Below are 22,502 nucleotides of genomic sequence, written 5' to 3'. Positions count from 1 at the left end.
ATTATTTAACTTTTTTTTTACTTCTTTCCTAACATACACTCAGTCATAGCCACCACCTCAGCTACCACCGCTGGTAGCGCAGAGGAAGCCAAATATTAAATGGCTGTGAATTCGTTTTCTCTAAGCTTTTACAACTCATTCATTAGGCTGTTACCAAAAAGCATATTTGTCTGATTGCCAATATTTAAAGGAAAGGAAGAATCTGATGCGACCAGAGGACTGATGTCTCTGAAAAGGTTCAGCTGCATACACATTTTGGGAAGCAGTACTGAGTAACTCCATGTAGAATGTTCACCTGCATGTAGAGTTACTCAGGAACAGAGGTTTATGTGCACTTCTAGGTAAAGAATAGCCTTAAAACAACGTATAAAGAGACAGAATTCTCACAGTCAACTTAACAAGGAGATTAAGTAAAGGAAGCTCAGACTTCCCAGTACCCATCAACCCTACAGCCTCCTTGGAGTGGCACAAAGACTATCCTCTTGCAGAAACACCAGCTGGCTTCTACACTGTGGCGGGAGGAAAGCCAACGCATAGTGTGCATCTGACAAGAGATACTGGACCTCACGAATCCAGGGTGCAATGCCTGCTCCATGTAAAGGAAATCCAGGCAATGCCTAAAGCTTGTCTAGCAGAACAGAAAGCAAAGTGACCAGTAGGAAAAGAAAGGCAAGAAGATGTCATGTTTTCTCCATGCCAGAGCATAACCCAATTCGGATGTGTGCTGATGCCAGTTACTTGGAAGTTCAAATTCCGTTTATCAAATCAACTTAATGTACACATCGGGGTGAATGAAACATATCAAGATATTTCCTTGAAAACTGGAAGATTAAAGACTACACATCACACAAAACGTATTGCAAATGTGGAAGTTCTGCAGAACCCGACCTATTCTTCTCTCAGCCCTACTAGAGGAAGTTTAACTGCGAAGAGTAAGTTACTGTTTTGTCACATGCAGCAGTCCCACAAAAAAAGTGCTCGAATCCCCTCCAGAGCTCCTGGTTCTGAATTCTAGTTACAGGGACTTTGTGCTCCCCTTGCACATCTATAAAGAAATTTCTGCTCTAATCATTCATTTAACCTTTAAACAAACTTTTCAGCTATTGCTTTATCACCAAACCCTATTCATATTAGACTGATTTAGCATATTTGAAGCTGAGCAGTGTTCCATCACAATGGTTTGTACTTTCCATCGCTTCACAATTAAGCGACTGGTTTACACTAAAAAGTTATCATCAATATTATTAATGGTGATCTCTTAAAAATCCATAGTCTACGGGAACTGTTTTTTCTTCAATAACAACAAAAATCAACTTTACACAAATCAAAGAGAAAATAACAAGGTAACTATATAAAAGGGTGCTCTTTTAGCCGTGGTTTGGTGATCTCGCTGAAGCATGGCCATGTTAATTGAGCATAAGTAATTTGGTTCCTCTTACGCACACATTGAAATTATTATCCCATCACAATCACGCCTCCACACTGACCTTGCTGCCGGCATTTGTACCAGAACACTATGGGAAGAGCTGGGCAGATTACGCATAGCTAGGAAGGAGAGAGTGCCAGGAATGGTGAACATCCAAGCAGACAAACGTACACAAAAAAGACTAAGGTGTTTTATACTGCAGTAATTGAACAGTCAAATGACATGCTGCTTCCTGATGCCTCAGAATATTAAATAACTACTGTTCTTGGGTCTCAACCACACAGTGCAGAGGAACGAGCATACTCAACCTGCACCATGCTAGCGAACTGGAAACCAACACAGCTGAAAGATGTAATGGTGCTTACGAAAGCCTTAAAGAAAGTGAAAATGTATCTCTAATGTACCAATCAAACAAAAATATGAATTCATTATGAATACAAGATCAGAACATTCCATAATCTATTTACTGCTTTACTTCTAAAAAATGCTGTTCAATGCATGCCAAACTGTAAAAAATCGTTTGGGAAATTGAATGGGAAGAAAAAAAGAATAAACAAAGGCAAGTTACGCATTGCATTACACACAGAAATAGTAATTTTCTTTAGTCTTCACAACACTAATTGTGCTGCTTCTATACCAATAAAATTCCAGTCTACTGAAACCATGAGAACTAATTTCGTATTTGTATTTCTGATTCTACATCTATTGTGATGCCAGAAATGGAGTTGCAGGTTTGCTTCAGTGTACCCATCTATAAAATCTTGTAAAACGTACTTTCTTGATAATGGCTTTACAAGGCTTAAAAACAGTTTAAGTCCTGGGCTCTACTTTATTCCTGGATAATTTAGAAATCCTTCCTATTAATAGAAATATTCACCTCATGTTTGCTAACAACCACATTTCTAGCCTATTTGAGGAAAAAAGGAATCCCTGACAAATTTGTTTCACTTATTTTTAGCTTTTTGTTCCTTTTGTGTAAGTCTTCTTTTTGCATTCCCAGTTTATGTTGAAGATTTTCCATCACACATGTGTTAATCTACAGCTACGTGCTTGCACAAAGATCAACCACATCAATATTTCCAGAGGCCACAACAAAACTGGCAGAAAGCACCAGTCCCAGAATGCTAAAAACTCCTCTGCCTTTCAGAGCCATACACTTTCAGGAGTTTGATAACTTGCCAGGGCTGTGTATCCACATCAATAACCTGACACTGAACAAAGAGTATGTAAAAACATCCTCATGTGGCAAAAAAAAAAGCAAACCCAAAAGAAGTTGATCTGCTTTTCTTTCTCTCCCTGTTCACCCCCCTCTGCAGTTACAAAGCCCTTCTCATTGTTCGGTGGCAATTCCTCTTTTTCTCAGGTGGTGAAGTGGTGTTGCTGAGAAGTGCTGTCACCTCAATCAGATGTGTAAAAAGTATCTTTTTCATAAGCTGTATCACATCAAATAGGATTAAGTTACCTAGCCCACATCCCAGGGACACTGGAGCATCCCTTTCATGCTTTGCCTGGTTGGCTTTGTTCTGCTTTACTATCAAGAGACTGTTTAATTCTTTTGCCCTCAGAATATGAGGTACATTGAATACATATGAGGTACACAGAATAAGGTACAAATTCTGCCCTCAAAACACGGTAAGAAAAACTTGACTTTGTTCACCTATAATTTCTCTGCTGCACTTTGCTCTATGCACAGGAAATAGAGCAAAAGAACACAAATGTGATGGTGTAGATAGCAATCTGGCACAGTAACTCATGCAGCAAATAAAGGAAAGGTATAAGCGATCTGATTTTTTCTTCCAAAGCGTTTGGAACTAGACAGTGTCTTGACAAAATGATCTCAATGGTTTTGTTTAAGTAACTTCCAGAACTGCCTGTCTCAAAGCCTACGTGTTATTATACCACCCACTCTCTCTCTCTCTCTCTCTCTCTCTCTCTCTCTCTCTCTCTCTCTCCCCCTTCTAACAGAGCTACGTGCTTGCACTTAAAAAAAAAAAAGGAAGGGAATAAGAGGGAACCGAAGTAAGGCAGCAAACTCCCTTCTCCCTCAGTGCTACCCCGTGAAACTCAGAGCAAGCAACCACTACCTGCCCATACAGTCCAACGAAAGGCGTAATTTTCATCTCATGCCCTCACTTTATGTTGCAGAATCACTGTAGGCTTATCTAGAGACCAGATTTTCAAATCCAAGTGCCTGAACTTTAGCTCCTAAATCTGTATTTCAGCTCCCAGGGCACTGCAAGTAAGATCAAGCCTCTCCTGAAAGTGTTCGAATACTAAGTGATGCCTTAAGTGTATAGCTAAGAGGTTACTCTGATACCTAACAATGGCAGCGATCCAAAGATGGAAGCGTTTTTCAAAAGAGAGAGACCATTACTAAGGATCTTATTCTGATTAAAGATAAGCTTCCCGGTAGGTATCCAAAATATTATTCTTCTTGACATCCAATACTTACTTAATTTTGATTTCACCAAAACTATTGAAAGCACTCATGAATCACCCCACTGGGTCTGTTTCCATGAATAAGTAAAGAACATCATCATGAGATAAAGAAATAAGTCTTGCTAGTAGATGTACAGCCACCAGAACTTATATTAAACGCAGCAGGGAATAACTAAACTTTCATTTTTATTAAATTGCCTCTTTAGCTTCATACTGCCTCCTACATGTTAAGTACAGCCGTAAATATTTTTCCTAAAATTAAATTTTTCCAAAGCATAAAAAACCACAAATAAAATCCCCTTGATTACATAAAGCACACATACAACTATGAAAAAGTCCATAGTCAACAAGTCAACAGAAAGATTTAAACAAGATCAACTCAAGCGCCGTGCTTAATTTTAAGCACAAATAGAGAGAGAACTTTAAAGTCAATCACCAACAATTTCAACAGTCTTCTTTCAGGTGCCTTACTTCAGACTTCTTAAGATGGTCACAGGGTGGTCACTCCCTGTTTCAGAGGTCCGGAGGAAAGTCCAAGAACTTGGGGCACTCCAAGTAAGCAGCAATATTTGAAAACCTCTCTCAGTAGGCTTAATCCATGCTTAAGAGCTTTTATTGCTGAGGACACCAGTTCAAACATATGCAGAATGGACCCTTAAAAAACACTCGATCTGTATGTAAACCACAATTTCACATTAATTATTTTAAAAGAGGGGAGGAGCTTTGACACTGGAAGGCTAAAGCAGTCTGATAGGCATTGGATCAAGTATTCATCTATGCCAGTGTTTGTCCTTATGTTCATACCAGCAAACACTGCACCACTCCATAAGGCGTGGATGAGGTAAGTACGGTTTCATGATTTCAAACTGCCTATAAGCACATGATTATTTTTCTTGGTGTTTTTAACATACAACACTGAGCTCTGGGTTGATGTGTGACCATCAAAGGTATTGTATTGGCTGTCAGCAAGAGAGAGGTTCCCCAATCCTCTTTTAAGGGCCATTTCACACCACGTTTTTGTACTAAAATGACTATTTTATTAGCATACTTTCTCATTATTAACCAAAACAGCAGAAGTCCTACTAACAAAAGATGCAGGAAAGCTGCAGCTACGCTAATATGTGGTGCCAGTGCTCATTTGAGTAATGCCATTAACCTAAATGACGGCATACATTTTTGTAAAGTCAAATTAAATTTTAATGCTCTCTACCATCATATCCTGGGAAGTCCATAAAATCAGTGCATCTCAAGTTCATATATTAAAGGTAATTGTAGAGAAATTGTATAGTGATATATACACCAAGAAATCATACTCAATACCTCTACCACTAAGAAAGTTTCCCAAATTCAAAAATTAGTATTTCGTAACATCACATGATAATTCAGATGGGAAGGAATCTCAGCAAATCTCCAGTCCAACCTCCTGCTCAAATCAGGCCCAGCTATGGGATCAGACCAGCATCCTTAGGGCTTTATCCAGTAGGGTCATGGCAACCTCAAGGAGAGAGTCTACACAGCCTCTGTGAGCAACATCTCCCACTGCTTGACTGTCCTCGTGGGGAATAAGCCAGTGTGTGCCTCTCTTGTTTCAACTTATTCCTATTGCCTCTCATCCTCCCACCACGCTCCACTGCGAAGAGCCTGACACCATCTTCTGATAACCCCACACAAAACCACCTCTTCTCAAGGCTCCGGTCCCTCAGCCTCTCCTCACAGGGCAACTGCTCCAGCCCTGATGGTTGTGGTGTCCCAATGCTGAACTCACTCCAGGTTTTTGATGGTCTTCCTGCACCACAGGGCTCAAAATTGGACACAGTCCCTAAACATGGTCTAAGCATTGCTGAGTGGTGGAGGATAATCCCATCTCTTGATGTCCTGGTTGTGCTTTCACTCATACAGCCCAGGATGCAGCCTCCCTTGCTGTCAGGCATGCTGCTGCCTCATGTCCAGCTTGCTGCCCACTGCACCCCCAGGGCCTTTCAACAGGGCTGCTCCCTGCTCAGTCAGCCCCCAGCCCGTCTCCCTGCAGGGGCTCCTCCTGCACAGGTGCAGGGCTTTGCATTTGTACCTGGTGAACCAGACTGGTTGTCCTCTGGTTGTCCACCTATCCAAAGCTCAACACCCTTACTTGGGTACAAGAATATAGTGGGAGACAGTGTCAAAATCCTTGTTAAATTCAAGGTAAAAAAAGACATCCACTGCTCTCCCCTTGTCCCCACATCTAGTCACTTTATAATAGAAGCTATTTTATAATAGTAATTTTATCAGTTTTCATCAATTTCCATTGTTAAAGAGACTGGAATACATAAAGCTGAAGGTCTGCAAAGTACTTTTGCTCATGTTTATCCCCAATACACTGTTTGCATGCTTCTATAGATTTTATTAAGTCATCTGGATCAGAATACATACCAATGATACACTCCCTGGCTACATGAGGAACATCATCCTCAGGAATTCTGCTTTTCTGTTTTTCTTCTTGCTGAATTCCTTTTCCTGTTTGCAACTTCTACCATCAAACAAATCACATCAGTAAATTCTGCACACACTTCATCTCACTGATGGCAAAACTAACAGACACTTCAACAAAAACACCACCATCTAAAAAGATTCAGTTTGTTTCACAGGATGTTTTAGCGTCACTACAGATGTGGTTGGCATTGCTTTACATCTAAGTCTATTTGTATGCCATTTACAGGTTTTCAGCTGAATACATTTCAAGAAATACCCATAATGCTGGCTACCAAAAGTAAGCAATAGTTAGGAACAGGCAAACATTATTTAATTATGTTTAATACAAATGGTAAATTTTAAAACTATACAATCTACTGTTTCTGCTAATTCTATATTAACAGGAATGAATTGTCACTTTGAAGGTAATGCTGGGGAAAGGAAGAAGTATTTCTTGCCTTTGAGTAACGTGTTCCTGAAATAATAGGCCTGCCTATATTCCAAACTAGCCTAAGAAAGACAAGGGCTGGTGTGGGAGTGAGCAAGGGGCTCTGCAGACCCCACGTCTCAGCACCACTCTCGTCAGTATCTGAGTGGCAAAGATGCACTAAAGCTGAAATGGCAAAATAACTTTCTGGGCTGACCAAGGCTAGGGGAAAGAGATACAGAAATGATCCACTCAAAACATAAAGGGTTCTTCATCGAGAATCGAGAATACATACAACCCAGGAAGTGAAACACAGCAAATGCTGCGTTTAAAGGTGCAGCCACAAAGGTGTTCTCTGGGCTACTCCTCACGCACTAGAAGAAATACCATGGCATCCCCGAGGGCAGAGCGGATTAGTTCTATAAATTGTGCAATAACATTTCAGCATAAGGTAACTGCAACACCTTCACCCCGAGGCACACAGCTGGAACGTACCAGGAAGGTCCCCTGTGATACAGTTCCATCCCCGATGTGAGAGCCTGCCAGCTCTTGTTTGGCCTTGGTATAGATAAAGAATAAATGATAAGTTGCAGTCTGGGACTGTCTTTCTGATGGCTTCACATCAGGGCTGCTCACACCAAGACAACTTTGATGGTGAGCTGTTTGATGGGCTGTAAGGACATAACTACCCTATGCTGATGAGGCCAAGAAAGATCTTCTTTATAAGAGCTTGGTCTTATTTTCTGCATTTAGCTTCTTGGCTTGAGTGAAGAAAGTAATAACCAGCAGATTTTCAGCTATAAAAACAGCATGCTTAATGTGGAAGACCATGAAGATCAAACAGCAATAAGCGTTTGACCACTGAGGTAACACTAGAGCCTCAGCTGAGAAATGCCAACATCCATATGTGAACAGGAGTCAAATGCAACATTTCAGAACATCTGAAAATCTCAGACCAAAGTGAAATGGATTATTTTTTTCCCGAGAAAGAGTTAACTTCCTGCCCAACATGAAACATATAAAATGAAACATGACATTTGATACTGATCAAGATTTCCCACTATTATAAGAAACCAGAGAACCACTGTAAAGTTTCATAGGACTTGAGCATTTCATTGAAAGACAGCACAAGAATGGCAAATGCCAACCACACAATCTATGGTTAATGTCTTAACTACTCACACAAAATGTCAATGTATGAACATTCAGCAAAGGTGTACAATACAGTTTTTTTAAACATGATCAAAAAAACCCCAAATCCTTACTTCACTATGTAGCTCTATGGAGTTTATCCATTGGCTCTGCATTACAGCCATTTAGCAAACACTGTATTTCTCATCTATGCAGAAGCCTTAATACCAAACTAAGAAAACTAATCATCACTTAAGCGCTGTTAAGATGAAGCATGTTGACAATGAGTAGATGGAGAAATAACATTATAACATCAAGAGCCATCCCAGTCTGAGCTGTTCTTCCTCACTGGGCACTCCAAAGACATGCAAAAAGACAGGATGCCTCCCCAAAGGCAAATTAATGAGCTCTCAGCCAAAGCCTAATCAGAAACCAGTTCCACCCAGTTATCCATGTAAGAATAAAGCTGTTTAAACATAACCAGTTAGAGAAAGCATGTGGCCAGAAAGTAACTAAAATACTTCAGGGACATCTGGAAATCTTCCTCAAATGTTCGGCAATGTTGTTTAACAGTTTCACTATTAAATTATCTGTTTGCAATTTAAGGATTATCAGTTGTTACTGAAAGTTAGGGTTTGGCTAGTAAATCATTAGAACAACTTCCACCCCTAACATACAGAAGCAGAAGGGCCATTAAAACAGAATTCTAGAGCAGCTCATGAAACAGCAACCAGTTTAAGCGTTATCAGCAAAGAGCAACTGCCACCTGGTTGGATGAGATACTGAATACAAAAGCCCCAACCATGAGTCTGAGGGGGAAAAAACCCAGAAATGAAAGGAACAAGATGTTAACTAAACTCTCTCTGCACATAATGATGTTCAAACAGAACAAGCTCCTTGGTCATATTCTCTGCATTTCTTTAATACAATCCTCCATTTGAAAAGCAAGGATCAAACGGAGCAATTTCCATACTGCCTTTAGCAACTGAAGAGAAACGAAGAGCAGCAAAGAGCTCAGACCTAACAACCATACTATTTAAAAACAGAGACAGGAACAGGAGTTCTGGCAAAGCGAGTAGGAAAAGTCTTACACAGCAGGTCTTTCTTTTAGGACTAAATGGTGCTGTGAACATGACAAAAGCCGTAGAAGTTGGGTTTTTTTGAAAATTTAGACACCAGGAATGTCCTAAGCATGGAAGCTCAGTCTGGTGTGCTAGAGGTGGGAAGGATGATCTCCCCCAGGGTAGGTTTGCTTTGGCACCAATGGGAGGTCCCAGGGAGCTACTCACAGCTCTTTCCCTTCCCCATCCTCACCCGCCCACGTCCACAGTTGTCCACAGTCTCTTTTCTCTCCCTCTCATACATACACACATGCACTTTTTTAGGAAATGCCATGAAAGACTCCATCCAGGTCAGCCTATAACCACCAGCGAGTGGTACACTGGACCTAACTTACCATCCATGTCTATGTTATATTTTCCCTTTAAAAGGAGGCCAAAGGAAATTAACAGTTCCCTGAGCTAAAGGAGTATTTGGAAAGTATGAAAAAAAATACTCATTACTCATACGCAAGGCAGTCTACAAGGAAGCTAACAAGTGAAAAATCTTGCATTTCCACAATTGGCTTGCTCCCAGCTCACATCAGCTAAAATTAGCAACCTATTGCATTTACTACATGCGCGTAGGTATGCCTCTCAAATTAGCTAGTTCGTTAGCTCAGCATCCTCCCAGCACAAAACTGAGCTTGTTTGGCCCCAGATTTTAGAAACTTCCAAGAAATTTTTCTACTCATTAAAGCAGGGTCAAGCTCAAAATGTTATTGCATCTGAAAACATAGCCATTTAACAATGCACTGTGCTGTGACTTGGTGTAGCCACTTTCCACTTACTACCAGGAAAATGCTTTTCCAGCAATAGTTTCACAACGTTAATTCGTATAATGTCCCTTTGAAAACGATACTTGCAGGTTGGAATCTCTTTTGCTGAACTGTCACTCAAAGAATTTGCTATATTTGTCAGGAAAAGCCAAAATACTATTACTTTAACATCCCATTAATGCTTTAACCAAGTTCTCATAATAGCTCCAAAGGATGAAATGTTCAATTTAAAATTGTAAATCTATTTGTCTGCCTGTCAAAACAATACCAGCTCTTGCTGTGTCTAGCACCAGCAGTGGATTTACCAAGCAGATTTCAGCTGCTAGTAGTCTAAACTAAATGTACTAACCAAAGAAAATTAAAATAGAAATTAACAGATACAGACATTGACTCACAACCCAAGAGGTTTACAGGAGTCAGAAAACTTCCCTGGGTTAAGCTCATCTTCTAACGTTGTTTCTCAGAGCAAAGAACATGTAAATATCTCCATTTTTATCAGTTTGTCCCCACGGGTAAACAGAGGACACTAAAATATACTTAACTATTTAAGACAAAAGCAATGAAAAATGAGGTTAAATTATACCAGAGACTATTCCTGCTCCCACAGGAGTCAGGAGTTTTCTCACTGTCCTTCGTGGGCACAAAACCCTGCATTGAACGTGCCTGAAGACAGAAAGGACCCTTCAAGTCATCGCTGTTATTGTTAGCAGCATGCAATGTTCCCCCAATGTGAAAAGACCAGAGATTTTAAGAATAGATGGGACTTCATGAAAATATGAGATCTTGTACAACACAGGCTACAGATACCAATAGTTCCTCCATTAAGCCAATCACAGCTGTCTGAGCTGCTGTAAATATTTTAGGAAGATAATTCACTCTCGACTTAAAGCCTTACAGTTTGACATAGACAGAACAATTTAAATAAATTACCTCTCAGACACATGTATTGACATATTTTAATGTAGATACAAACACTTCATGAAATCAGACACCAGGAAAAATGCACAACTGAAACACATGAAATATCATCGCTAGCTTGTAGTTTTGAACATTTGGAAAGTAAAAGGTAAGTAGCTCTGGTGTATGTCAACAGAAAAATTAAAAGGCAAGCTAATCCTCTCACCAGCGTTAAGCAGCAAACAGGACGCTACTGTAACTTGCAACTTTTGAAGATTATATACTTCCATTTAGAGCAACTGATTTCTAGCCCATATGGTTGCTCAAGATAAGGATGAAAGATAAAAAGAGTCACATGAAACTTTGGATCTTGGTTACATGTCTTGCCCCAAAAGTAAGGCACAGTTTCCTACAAATACAAAACGGAAAGAAAATGTTTTGGGCTAATGACAGTATGTGGATACCACAGCAGCAAAGAACCCAGAAAGCTCACATGCTTGCAAACCTGTAGGAAAAATGCAGGGAAACATCCATGGAGATGCGGTCATTCTAAGTTGCTAAATCAAAATGCTGAAATTGTTTAGCATCATGTTTCCAGACTTTTGTTTCATCTCTCTCCTTCTCATTCAATTTCCAATTTCCCTTGGATGGAAGCATACAATATTGACCACAGCGGATGACCTAGGGAGCAGGGTACATCACCAGCACGCAGCGCTCCCATTGCTTTTTGGCAGGGAGAGGTGGGGAGGGAGGATGCGGGATTGGGAGTGTTTGCAGGATGGGAGAGGAGGGAAGGGACCTGGCTGCTCCTTTTGAGGCCAGACGGTGGGCTGATGAGAGTTGCCTGTAAGCTGGGACAAGGCAACATAAAAAGGGCACCAATCTTTAAGGTAAGACATATGCAACGTTTTGTTTATTTAGGGAGAACGCTGATATATTTATAATATTGTATTTGAAACTCACTCTATAATTTTGTCAACAACATGCAGTCCTTTAACAAGATAAGGTACGGAGGGTTTGGAAGGACTCCGAAGATACAAAATATGTCTACCATGAATCTGCAGCAGAACCTACATTTCTGAACTAAAGTCTCATGCTTCCATTTATAATGACAAACTTCCTCACCCAAATCTCAGTGCCGTTCAATTTACTTGAGAAATAACATTCCAGTTAAAAAGCAGCAGATGGGCAAACAAGGTAAAGGGCATTTAATTTCAGTTGCCTCTCCTCCATGCCAACACACTACTCTGAAGGGACTGCAAGTGTAGGAGGGGAACATATGTGCATGTGGATTGTGCATCTCAGAGAATATTTGCTGCTGGAATGTAATCTTTCCTTTCTTTACTCTTTCCTTACACAGTAGCTCAAATGTATATCCACACAATGGGTGGTTCCACACAGCTATATGTGGACCTAAGCAAGCGAACGGAGAGTCTTACAGCCCTGCGTGCAAACAGTGACTTATAGAGCCACCCCACTAAATGCTGTGTCAACTTTAAGGCTTCAGAGACAGATCAGCACCCACTGAAAGTGCAGACGGAGGCTTTAGGTAGCCCCATGACAGAGGCTGGAAATAAAGCACTTCAGAAGTTGCCCGGACCTTGCTGGAATCCAAACCAGGGCTTTGAATAGTTCTGTCTCGGTGGCTTCTCAGTAAATACCAACAGAGCCTGCTGCCATTTAAACAACCGCTGATCAAGTCAGACAAAAACTCTTGGATCTGCCAACAATGTTTCTGTATCTCAGGATGGAAATGAAGAGGGTACTAGTAATATCGAAGCATGAGACTCTGGAAAGAGAACTGATTTGGGTGAAATTCTGATACTGTCTTAGGGACAAATATGTGGTACCTCTGGAAGGGAACTCTTATCATCAAGACAGATCTGTCACAACTGCTTGGACTTCTGGAAGAAGTGAGAGCAACTTAGAAATCCATCTTCACAGACCAAGAAGCAAACAGCTATGGTGAGGATCTGAAAATGAGGATGCAGAAGAATACACAGCTTCAAATTCCATGTGCAGCATCCCTAGCTGCAGGCAAGAAACTGAAAAAGCTCTTTAAGGAACATGAAGTGAGAAAGCATAGCAACTTGGTTGATCGGCAAATGACTCAAAAGAGGTGCTAAACAGACCTTAAAGTTTAAAGGCAAGACCTGATCCCTTCCACTCAAGTGGGTACTCCAAAATGAGTACTTACTCTATCAGAGTTGATAAATTGGAAGGGACCAACATAATGCATTGATCTAAAACTTAACTGACAAATTATTCCTTTCTGCTGTTTACAACATTGTCTTTTCTGGGGATGAGACCAGGAACATTATAAGAAGAAGAGCCCCCAGAACATGGATTCTCCTGGTCCATGCTATGGAGCATAGACCTTCAAGGAAAGGTAGTGTTCAAGAGTTAAATCTTCCCATGCTTTGTCTGAGTCAAGTCAGCTGTTGAGGCAGCAGGTAATAGAAAGCCTCTGATCCCCAATAAGATAGGTGGAAAACAGGCTTCTCCTTGAAGCTAGACAGAGAGATACCTGCTAGTCCTGGGAAGAGATCAGGAAAGGGGACTGGCAGAGGCCTGCATGCCATTAGAGGGTCTGGAAGTCTGAGTTCAGGATGGATTTGTGTATTGCATACAGCTTGCAGCAACAATCAGTAAACTGTTTAAAACTCTACCAACAGAAGAAGCAGGTACAGTCAGTCTACCCATGTCCCACTCTCCTGCATGTGCTGGTTTTGGCTGGGATAGAGTTCATTTCCTTCATAGTAGCTGGTATGGGGCTGTGTTTTGGATTTGTGCTGAAAACAGTGCCGATAACACAGGGATGTTCTAGCTATTGACGAGCAGTGTTCACCCAGCGTCAAGGCCTTTTCTGCTCCTCACCCCACCAGCGAGTGGGCTGGGGATGCACAAGGAGTTGGGAGGGGACAAAGCCAGGACAGCTGACCCCCACTGCCCAAAGGGATGTCCCAGACCATACGATGTCATGCTCAGCATATAAAGCTGGGGGAAAAAAGAAGAAAAGGGGGGGATGTTTGGAGTGACGGTATTTGTCTTCCCAAGTCCCCGTTACGTGTGATGGAGCCCTTCTCTCCTGGAGATGGCTGAACATCCACCTGCCAATGGGAAGTGGTGAACGAATTCCTTGCTTTGCTTTGCTTGGGTGCACGGCTTCTGCGTTACCTGTTAAAACTGTCTTCATCCCCCATCCCGCTGGAGGGGAAGAGAGCCAGCAGCTGCATGGGGCTTGGTTGTCAGATGGGGTTAAACCACAACACTGCAGAAAGTCAAAAACTTGATCAAACAAGAACAGCAGCTTATTCAGAGGGATGAATTCACCATGACAGTCTGCAAGTCTAAACTGCAACGAGGCTGAGTAACACACAGACATATTCCCAGACCACCTCATACTCCGAGGACACAGCAATCACCACGACTAAGAAACAGACTGAGGAAATATATATTCCATCTGATCTAGCTATTTATCATTGATCCTTTTGGCTGTGACATGTCAAGAAGCAGTTACCTGAAACGAAGTAGTTGAGTCCAGAATAGTACTACTAACAGCCAGAGAGACCCCAGAATTGGTGGGCAATGTAGAGTATACATCACGCCATGAGACCGTTCTTTTGGGGATCTGCCATCCGTTTTATGGCAAATCTTGGTGTTGCTGGAGTTTGTCACCAACTTTAGTTCCCGGAACAGTTTCAGAAGCAGAGATAGAGATTTAGGTGGCAGTCTTAGCACCGCCTGTGCCAAGTATGGAGACAACCAAATTAGTTCCACCAGTCCTAAAGAATACAATGACACTGTTGGTGGAACTGGTGTACCTAGGTCCCAGACTGCTGTGACAGGCAGAGAACTGCTGCAACAGATAAAGAAGAAAACAAATGCTTACAGCGCTTCATATTGGCCTTCAGTGGCTGAACTGGTTCTGGGGATGACCAAATCAGAAGCCTCTGTGGTAATCACAAGGATCTGAGAGGACTTGACTTTACCAGTCTGGAAGGGAGAAGACAGAGAGACTTTCTTGGGATGGCTTTCTTAGGAGGACGGCCAGTGGTAGATCAAAGATAAAGCAGTCAGTTTGGCTCACTGTGTTCCAGCCCACGATACCCACTGGGTCCCATATCAGAGAAAACTTTCACTGCCTCCTCAAGGAGAAGTCTTCTGTAGTTCAAGCTTACTATCCCTTCCAGGTTGTAAAGAACACTTGCTGGGAGCAAGACTTTCTATGTCACAGTAAGGAAATGCTGTATATGTGTCAGAAGATGAAATTCAACCCCAAAGTAGGGGCACTTCCAGGGTGTAAAACAGCCTTGGGAAATACCTTCAAAGCTAAAGAGAAGCACAGCTTCTCCTACTGAAAATTCACAGCACCAAGTGGGTGGTTGAGAGAAAATGAAACAACACAAGAATTATCCACCTCACACACTCACCAAGTGGGAAGGTGAGCATGGCCACTAACAAACATGTTTCTGGTCCCAAGTGGCAAGCCACTTGAATATCCATAATCTGAATGTATTTGTGGACTATCACTCCAAAAAAAATAAAAAAGTAGGTCTTCCAGATGCAACTTTACACCAAATAACCAAAGTCTGCAAACTTGAAAACTATGTCTGCTCATTTACTGTCTGCTCGGTGCTTAAGAGTCCTATTCCAGTTTGCACTTAATTGGATTACTACAGCTAATGGCAAAACGAGGTGTTAAATACACATCTTTTTGCAGTCAATTAAATTTAAACTTAAATCCCACACGTGTATAACGTTATGACTGATCAGTGCACAAGGCTAGTCAGCAGAAAGGCAGCATGATTAAACTAACGAAAAATTCCTTCTTGCAAATATGCTGTGCCACTGGCAGCTCTGCTACTGACAGACCAGTAGTTAACTCATGATAAATCCCACAGAATTACATTCCCTATGCATAGGATAACAGGGATAGGAAATAAACAAATCTAAAGTGATCTAGATGAACTGAAAGGCAAAATAAATTAACAAAGAGGAAAAATATATAATAAAACTTCACATGAATCTGTGTACACTGGACTGTGATTTAAAATGTGAATATGTGCACATTTTTGTTTACTGGTTTAGCTCAAAACATGTATTTTCTTTTTTTCAGTGGCCTTCAGACTCTTAGGCTTCAAATAAATCATTTTGTTTACTTCACGTTACCAAGAGGTCTATGCAGACATTTAAGAAACTTAAAAAAAAAAAATGGCAAAGGACATTTTTCATTTGAAAAGGAAAAGAGTAACCTTACTATTTCAGTTATTTCTATATCAATTTTCTATGTAAAAATTTATTTTTCAATTGCCAGCCATATGAATTTAGGTCAGAAGCCAAAAATTAAGCAACGATCTCTCTGATTCTGAGATGCTGAAAACTGAATGCTACCATCACATAAATCTTTGCAACCTCATGCTTTTCAGAGTTCACTGTTAAGTTGACACTAAAGGATTTCTCTTCCTTTGTGCAAAGATGTTACTGGGCCACAGGTGAGAACTGGCTCATCTTTAGCTTGAACATGTCCATCACAAAACATAATCCGGAGCAATTATTACTTCTGCAAGACCAACAGCAACAAGAGCAGACAGCTATACTTTACACGCCAATTTTTTTACAGTTGGATGACAATATGATTTATCTATGATCCACTAAACAAAAATACATCAAAACTACTTAGTTTGTTGAAAAGTCTCTGTAAATGTCTGAGGACTGTTATTACCATCTAGCCACTTATTTTTTTTCTCTCCCAGCTTTTACAAATACATAGAGCAACCTCACAGTCCTGGTGGCTGTATGAGAGTTTGTATCAAACCTTCCTTTGAAAAACTAAACAAGTCATGAGTTTGCAGAAAAGAAAGCTGAGCAAGATATGGACAAGATCTATAAAATCACAAAGGCAGTGGATAAGGTGACTGTAGAACTGCTATTGAACAAATCACACGATGTTTGGACTGGGAGGCACCCGTTGAAAATGAAGAAAAACTGGAAATTGAGAAAAAAAAAAAATGTACTTTTTAATGTGATTGGTAGTGAACTTCTGCAGTTTTCTGCCAGAGAATGCTGGATACAGACAGCATTTAGTCAAAGGTATTCATAGATAACAGCTCCGTAAATGTTCCGATACTAAAGGGATGAGGCAGACATCCCTAATCCAATGTCTGCGGACAGCATGAGGGGAATGGACTAAAGAAAGCACCCAGGCTTATGCGCTGTCCTTAAACAGTACCTCCTATTGCCTCTGTTGGAGGCTGAACGCTGCACCAGATGGACCCTGCTAAGATCCGCTGAAGTATTTCTTCTGTTATTTAATCTTCAAAAAGTCTTGAAGTTCATTGTTTCAAAAGATAATGAACTCTGATTCCAGGACAGAGCATCAACAATTCACAACACTGTTCACAGATGTGTCACAGGCCAGAAGGACAGCTCACTACCATGAAAGGTGAACATCTATGCAGAACAAGACCAAGCACCAACACAGGGTACTGTTAGAGGATAGTATTTAATGCCAAATCCAGCAGCCCAGAAGAAGTGAGGTGGCTGCTGCTCCATGCCTCCAGGTCCAACCAGCAGCAAGACTGAAAATGTTTTCCCAACAGGGACATGCATGCAGAGCACACATATACACCACATACATACATATAAACATATATATGGTGGGACATACAGATCCCAGACAGACACTGAGCACTCACACCAACGCTAACTACCTCATCCTGCCCCCTGATCCAGCCGAGCATGACAGAGGACCATTAACAGGAATACATCTACTTCTCCAAGGTGGACCCCACTAGCAGCTGGGCTCAGAAACTCAGTCTGCCCAGTAGCCACCCCTGGATCCCAGTCTCTCTAGTCGCTACACCTGGACATACAAGGAGCCAAGGCCGCAGCCCCACTCCAGTTGCTGGTACAGACCATCGCACATGCAGCCAGAGCTGTCCAGGACTCCCCTGCTCCCTAGAGTCACCCTCCCATGCTCTTGCCCCTACAGACCAGCAGACACTCTCAGACCCATCCTGGCCCCCAGCCCACTTCATCTATTCACTGGCTCATCTGGCATAGTGTTTGCTAGCAATCATACCCATACTTGCTCCAGTTGCTGCACCACAGACTCCCCCATACAGACAGGGAGTAAAAAAGCCTCTCACTGGTAAACAGCTGAAGGTGGAGTTTAATGAGGAGACAGCACATACTGTGCTGTTCAGGAGCAGCACATGGCCAGACAAGTGTCCTGGCCAGCCTCTGCTAGCATGTAAACAGACCCTTTTAGTCAGTTATCCCTCTACTTCCCACATTTGCTCCCTCCCCTATCACCTAAACCCCTCACTTTTCCCACCTTTGGTTCACCTCCTAGGCATTCCACAGTAAGTCCCATGCAATCCCCAAAAGCTTTTCCTCTGCATTCCCCAACATATCCCATACGCAGCTAGCAACACTGTTAGTCCAAAAAGCAACCTGGAGAGCTGCTCCTGATTGCTCATGGTGATGGGTTTCACGCCTGGGCGCTGGGGCTGAGGCTCTGTGGGGACAGCTCTGGGAGGGGACTGGACAGTGTGTCCCTTCCTCCGAGTCCTTAATTTGGGTTTCTCCCTGCCCCATGCTCCTCTGGGCCTGTGGAGATGGACCTTTCATGGCTCTCCTGTGATGAGCTTGGTAGTAGCTTGACAAAGTACCATTTGGGCTCCTCCCTCAATGTCTTTCTGGGCATCTTTGCAGGTGTGCAGATGAGCTTTATCAGACAACCAAACAGGTACCACTGCAGTCAGACAGCCTTGAAATGCAACGACTTTCCACCAGCCTTCTAAGCTCTAACACACAGATTTAATCTGTCACAGGTCATCTGTTTCTTAAAATAACCCGTGATGATCAATCTCCCTTCAGCATCTGTTAGAAATCGTCACATAATGCTTGCCATAAAGCAAATATGGTTATTAATGATTAGGTAAATCATACCATGAACCAATGGTTAGCACAGGCTGTAGTCAGTAACTTGTGCCCATCCCTAACGCTACAGCTTCAGCATTCTCAGCAAGGTCAAGGCAGCTACTCAAGTGGTTAAGCCTTTGTGTCTCAGCAAAATTGGGGCATTACAGACACAGCTTCTGATCTGCAGACAGACATGCCTGGGGCCTCATCCAGCGCCCAGCCCAGTGGAGTCTTTTCACTGATGCAGGAAGGCTTTGGATCAGTGTCTAGAATCACAATGAATTTTTTTCTATTTCATTTTTTGAGTTTGTTTATTACCTCTCTGTTGGTCTTCTGTTCCATTAAGTTGTTTTTGTGCTTCTTCAATTTTGTCTGCAAGAAAGAGAGATCATTATTAAAATAGATATATAAAAAAAAGGAAGGTTTTAGAAAGTAATTTACTGCAATCTGTCTTGAACTATCTGTTTATATTTAGGAGTGATACCATTCACACGTAAATATGTGGTACATTATGAGAAATACAGCCATATAAAATGTAGCACATTTTACCAGCAAGGCTATCGACATGTTAAATCACATGGAACTGCAGCAAGAAAAGCACCGACATTGGATCTGCAGTCAACAGCTAATCCCACCGTAGTTTTGTACCATCTATAATAATCTACGCAGTCAGGGGACTCTTCAGAATAGGTATTATGGTGCATTACTGAGTATTTTAATAAGTTTTGGAAAAATGCTGTTAGAACAAGACAATGCGGCATTAAACACTGCGACAGAAAGAGCAAACAGGATTTGCTACGTGAAGCGATGGAGCCAATACTGTCACACGGGAGTAGCGGGGCGTGAGCAGTAGCCTGCTTATTCCTCTGTGAAACTCCCCAAAATTCCCACACACACAGCAGGAACAAAAAGAGGTCTCCAGTCTTGACTCTCCCCCTGTTCTTCGCAGATCGCCTGCTGCCTCCAAACACACTGGCGTTGGGAAGGGAACTGTGTTTCTGCCCCTGTTGCACAGCAGATCCCACAGAAAGAGGGGGCCTTGCTTGCACACATTGCATTTGCATGTGCAGAGCAGGAAGCAAGAAAAGGGGCAACTGGAAGAATAAAAACTTAAGACTGATTTCTTTTTGGTAGCAAACAGTCCTCTTGAGCGGCTTCAGGATTAGAGGTTGTGTTGGTAAGAGGCAGTAGCACTGGGAGAAGCTGAGCCTCACATCAAACTGTGGCCTGACTGACCAAGACTTGAGCTTGGAACATGGCTTTCAGATATAACTGATCATTTTCCAAAATACCTGTGAAAGCTTTTCTTTCTTTTTTTTTTTTTTTTCCTCCTTGGTGGAATGCGTGTGCAATTTTTACAAAATATATTAAAAGACTACAACATAACTGGATTCATCTCAAACCTCTCCAGCTCTATTGGTACAACTCAAGAAATACCAGACTTCATGGCTGCCATAGATAGGAGGAGGACAGCTCTGTAAAGTCCTCACCTCTTTCTTCAGGAGCACGGAGGGCATTACTTGGTCTTTTACTCACCAATCCTATAAAACACAAGGTTTCTAGAAAATTGTCCTTTATTCAACAGATGTTTAAATCAGTGGGTTTAAATGACTTCTCTAATATTTATAAGCTGAATCACTCAAGTATGTTGGAACCATTTGTACACAGTTGAAACCTGAAATTGCTTTCCAATTATTTTCTCAGTAGAACCAAAAAATTATAACTGAAACAAACCCTTCTTGCAGGTTTTAAGACCAAGTTTTATTCAGTTCTGCAGCTCTGTCTTTCAAAACTAGCAACAGGTTTCCCTTCTTACTAAAGCTCAATACTTTCTCTCCTGTATGTTGTCCAAGAGAATGCACCAAAACATCTGACAAGGATGCTAACCATGCAGACTCCCAGAGCCGGAGCAAATGAAGCTTCTAATGAGAAAGACAACCACTGCAATTTTAAAAGCCAAACTTCCTCCTTCTTCCTCTGAGGTTAGCAAGACATACATACATATTTAAAGGGAAGTTTTATACAAGCTTCTTTTGTACTGACTTACTGGCTGCTGAAGACAAACACAAACAAGCCAAAAAGAGAACAACCCTTCACCAGCTCTTTACCAACCCAGTTACACAAGCTTACTTTAAACATTGACAACTTTGATATTTAACATCTTCCTGGATTTCAGCTACACCTGAAATACTGTATGTATCTATACAATTTTGTACAGAAAGGGCTGTGAAAAACAATTTCTAACTAAAATAAGAGGAAACATAAACAAAGCATCTTTTATATACACGTGCTGCTAACACTATTACAGAAAAATTTATCTAACAATCTTACATTGTTTTCCCAGATTATTGCTTTACAGAAGGTGATGGAATAAGCGACTTGCGAAGCCGCATGACAGCTGATGAAATACATGAACACACAGGAAAAAAAATAAACATCAACAAATTAACCCTGGAAATGGAGCTGTAAGATTTACCAAAACCCAGCAAGCAATCAAAACTATAGATTAGCTATCAAACTCATTTCCCCTCTGTTTAGAGATGCAGCTAACACATAAGATACAGTGTTTATCTCTTGAGAAGATTTAAAAGATTGGTCACCAAAATTTATACTTAAGTAGACAGACAACTGCAGTTTCATTATTAAGAATTATCTGCATATTTCACATAAATGCTACAAGAAATGTATGCATTTAAATTCACGAACATACTATTTTATAGAGAAAAATTACTTAAGTATTTTGGAAGCATACTGCATTAGATTGTTAGAAAGATTAAATGCTTTGATCTCCTTAGCTGAATTCTCTCTCTCATTTAAAAAACCATGAGTTCCTATCAGAAATTCCCAACCCCTTCTTTGTCAGACTGTAATCCCAAACAAAGAACCACAGATAACAGAAATAATAACTAGGTAAACATGTGCTTGGTACACAGCCAGAAAGTCTGCACTTCCTGCATCTGTTGTGTATATGTCTTCATTCCTATGGAGGTATCTCTGTGCAGAACAGTTTTGAGCGTTGTGAACTCTGAAAAAATTCAGTGTCGGTTCTGGGAACTATGCACACTGATTTTGACTGTGAGGCATGGGTATTAACATGGGTCTGCTTGCTAAATGTTTCATTGAGGACTACATCCTCGTAACGACCTGTACCACACAGCTACCTGCTCTTGTTATTAACCCCAGGGCATGTTTAAGATCGTAGTATGAAATTCGTGGGAGCTGCTTCCCAGCCTTTCGCATTTTACAACTACAGATCCTATAGGGGCAACTGCCTTACAAACCGCTGTATTTCAGGCTGGAAGGACGAATCAGGTTATCCTGAACCACCATGAACCCGAAACAGTTCTGTTGACAGCTCCCATGTACCCCAATATTTTGCTAACGAACATCAAATTTACATTATCCAGTCATTTCCTTCTCCTGCATCTCATTAAATTAGCTGTATGTGAAATTATTTCAGACAACATACCATATGCTTTCAGAATTATATTCTAGATTCTCTAACAGTGCACACATTTGAAAACTCTTTATAAGCAAAAATATATTAAACAAAAATAATCTACAAAGCCCAGGAGGAACTCAAAACTGCAAAGTCCACTATTAATTGCAAATAATATTATCTGATCCAATATTCAGTTGGATTTAGTATTAATTCAGACTTAAACCTGTGATACTGAAGATACTGCCTGATCTGAAAATATTATGCAGGAAACGTTTCTTTATCACTGAATAGTACATATGTAGACTACTATAAGACCTATCCTGATGTCCCCAACCTTCAAGAGTCAGCCTTCTGGAGTAGCACACATCCCAAAGCAAACAATGACGGTGAAAAATACACTCTCATTTAAGATGGGATGTTTCTCACCAAGTTCTTACTAGAGGGGAACTCGTGGAACAGCAATAAAAGAGGAAATCATCGTATGTGC

General features: G+C 41.2%; 1 protein-coding gene across 1 annotated transcript in view; it reads right to left on the bottom strand.

Annotated features, from left to right (window-relative positions):
* HIVEP1 (HIVEP zinc finger 1) overlaps positions 1–21,903 on the bottom strand; it is a 53,468-nt gene extending 31,565 nt beyond the window's left edge. The window contains exons 1-3 of the mRNA XM_086468795.1: positions 21,855–21,903; positions 20,064–20,114; positions 18,892–18,945 (exon numbers count right to left, since the gene is read on the bottom strand). Coding sequence (XP_086324921.1) covers positions 18,892–18,945; positions 20,064–20,114; positions 21,855–21,903 — 154 coding nt within the window. The remainder of the gene's footprint in view (positions 1–18,891; positions 18,946–20,063; positions 20,115–21,854) is intronic.
* Between the last annotated feature and the right edge of the window lie 599 nt (positions 21,904–22,502).

This window comes from Leptosomus discolor, chromosome 8 (assembly GCF_034619465.1).
Source record: "Leptosomus discolor isolate bLepDis1 chromosome 8, bLepDis1.hap2, whole genome shotgun sequence".
NCBI lineage: Eukaryota > Metazoa > Chordata > Aves > Leptosomiformes > Leptosomidae > Leptosomus > Leptosomus discolor.
This window is presented reverse-complemented; position numbering and strand designations above follow the sequence as displayed.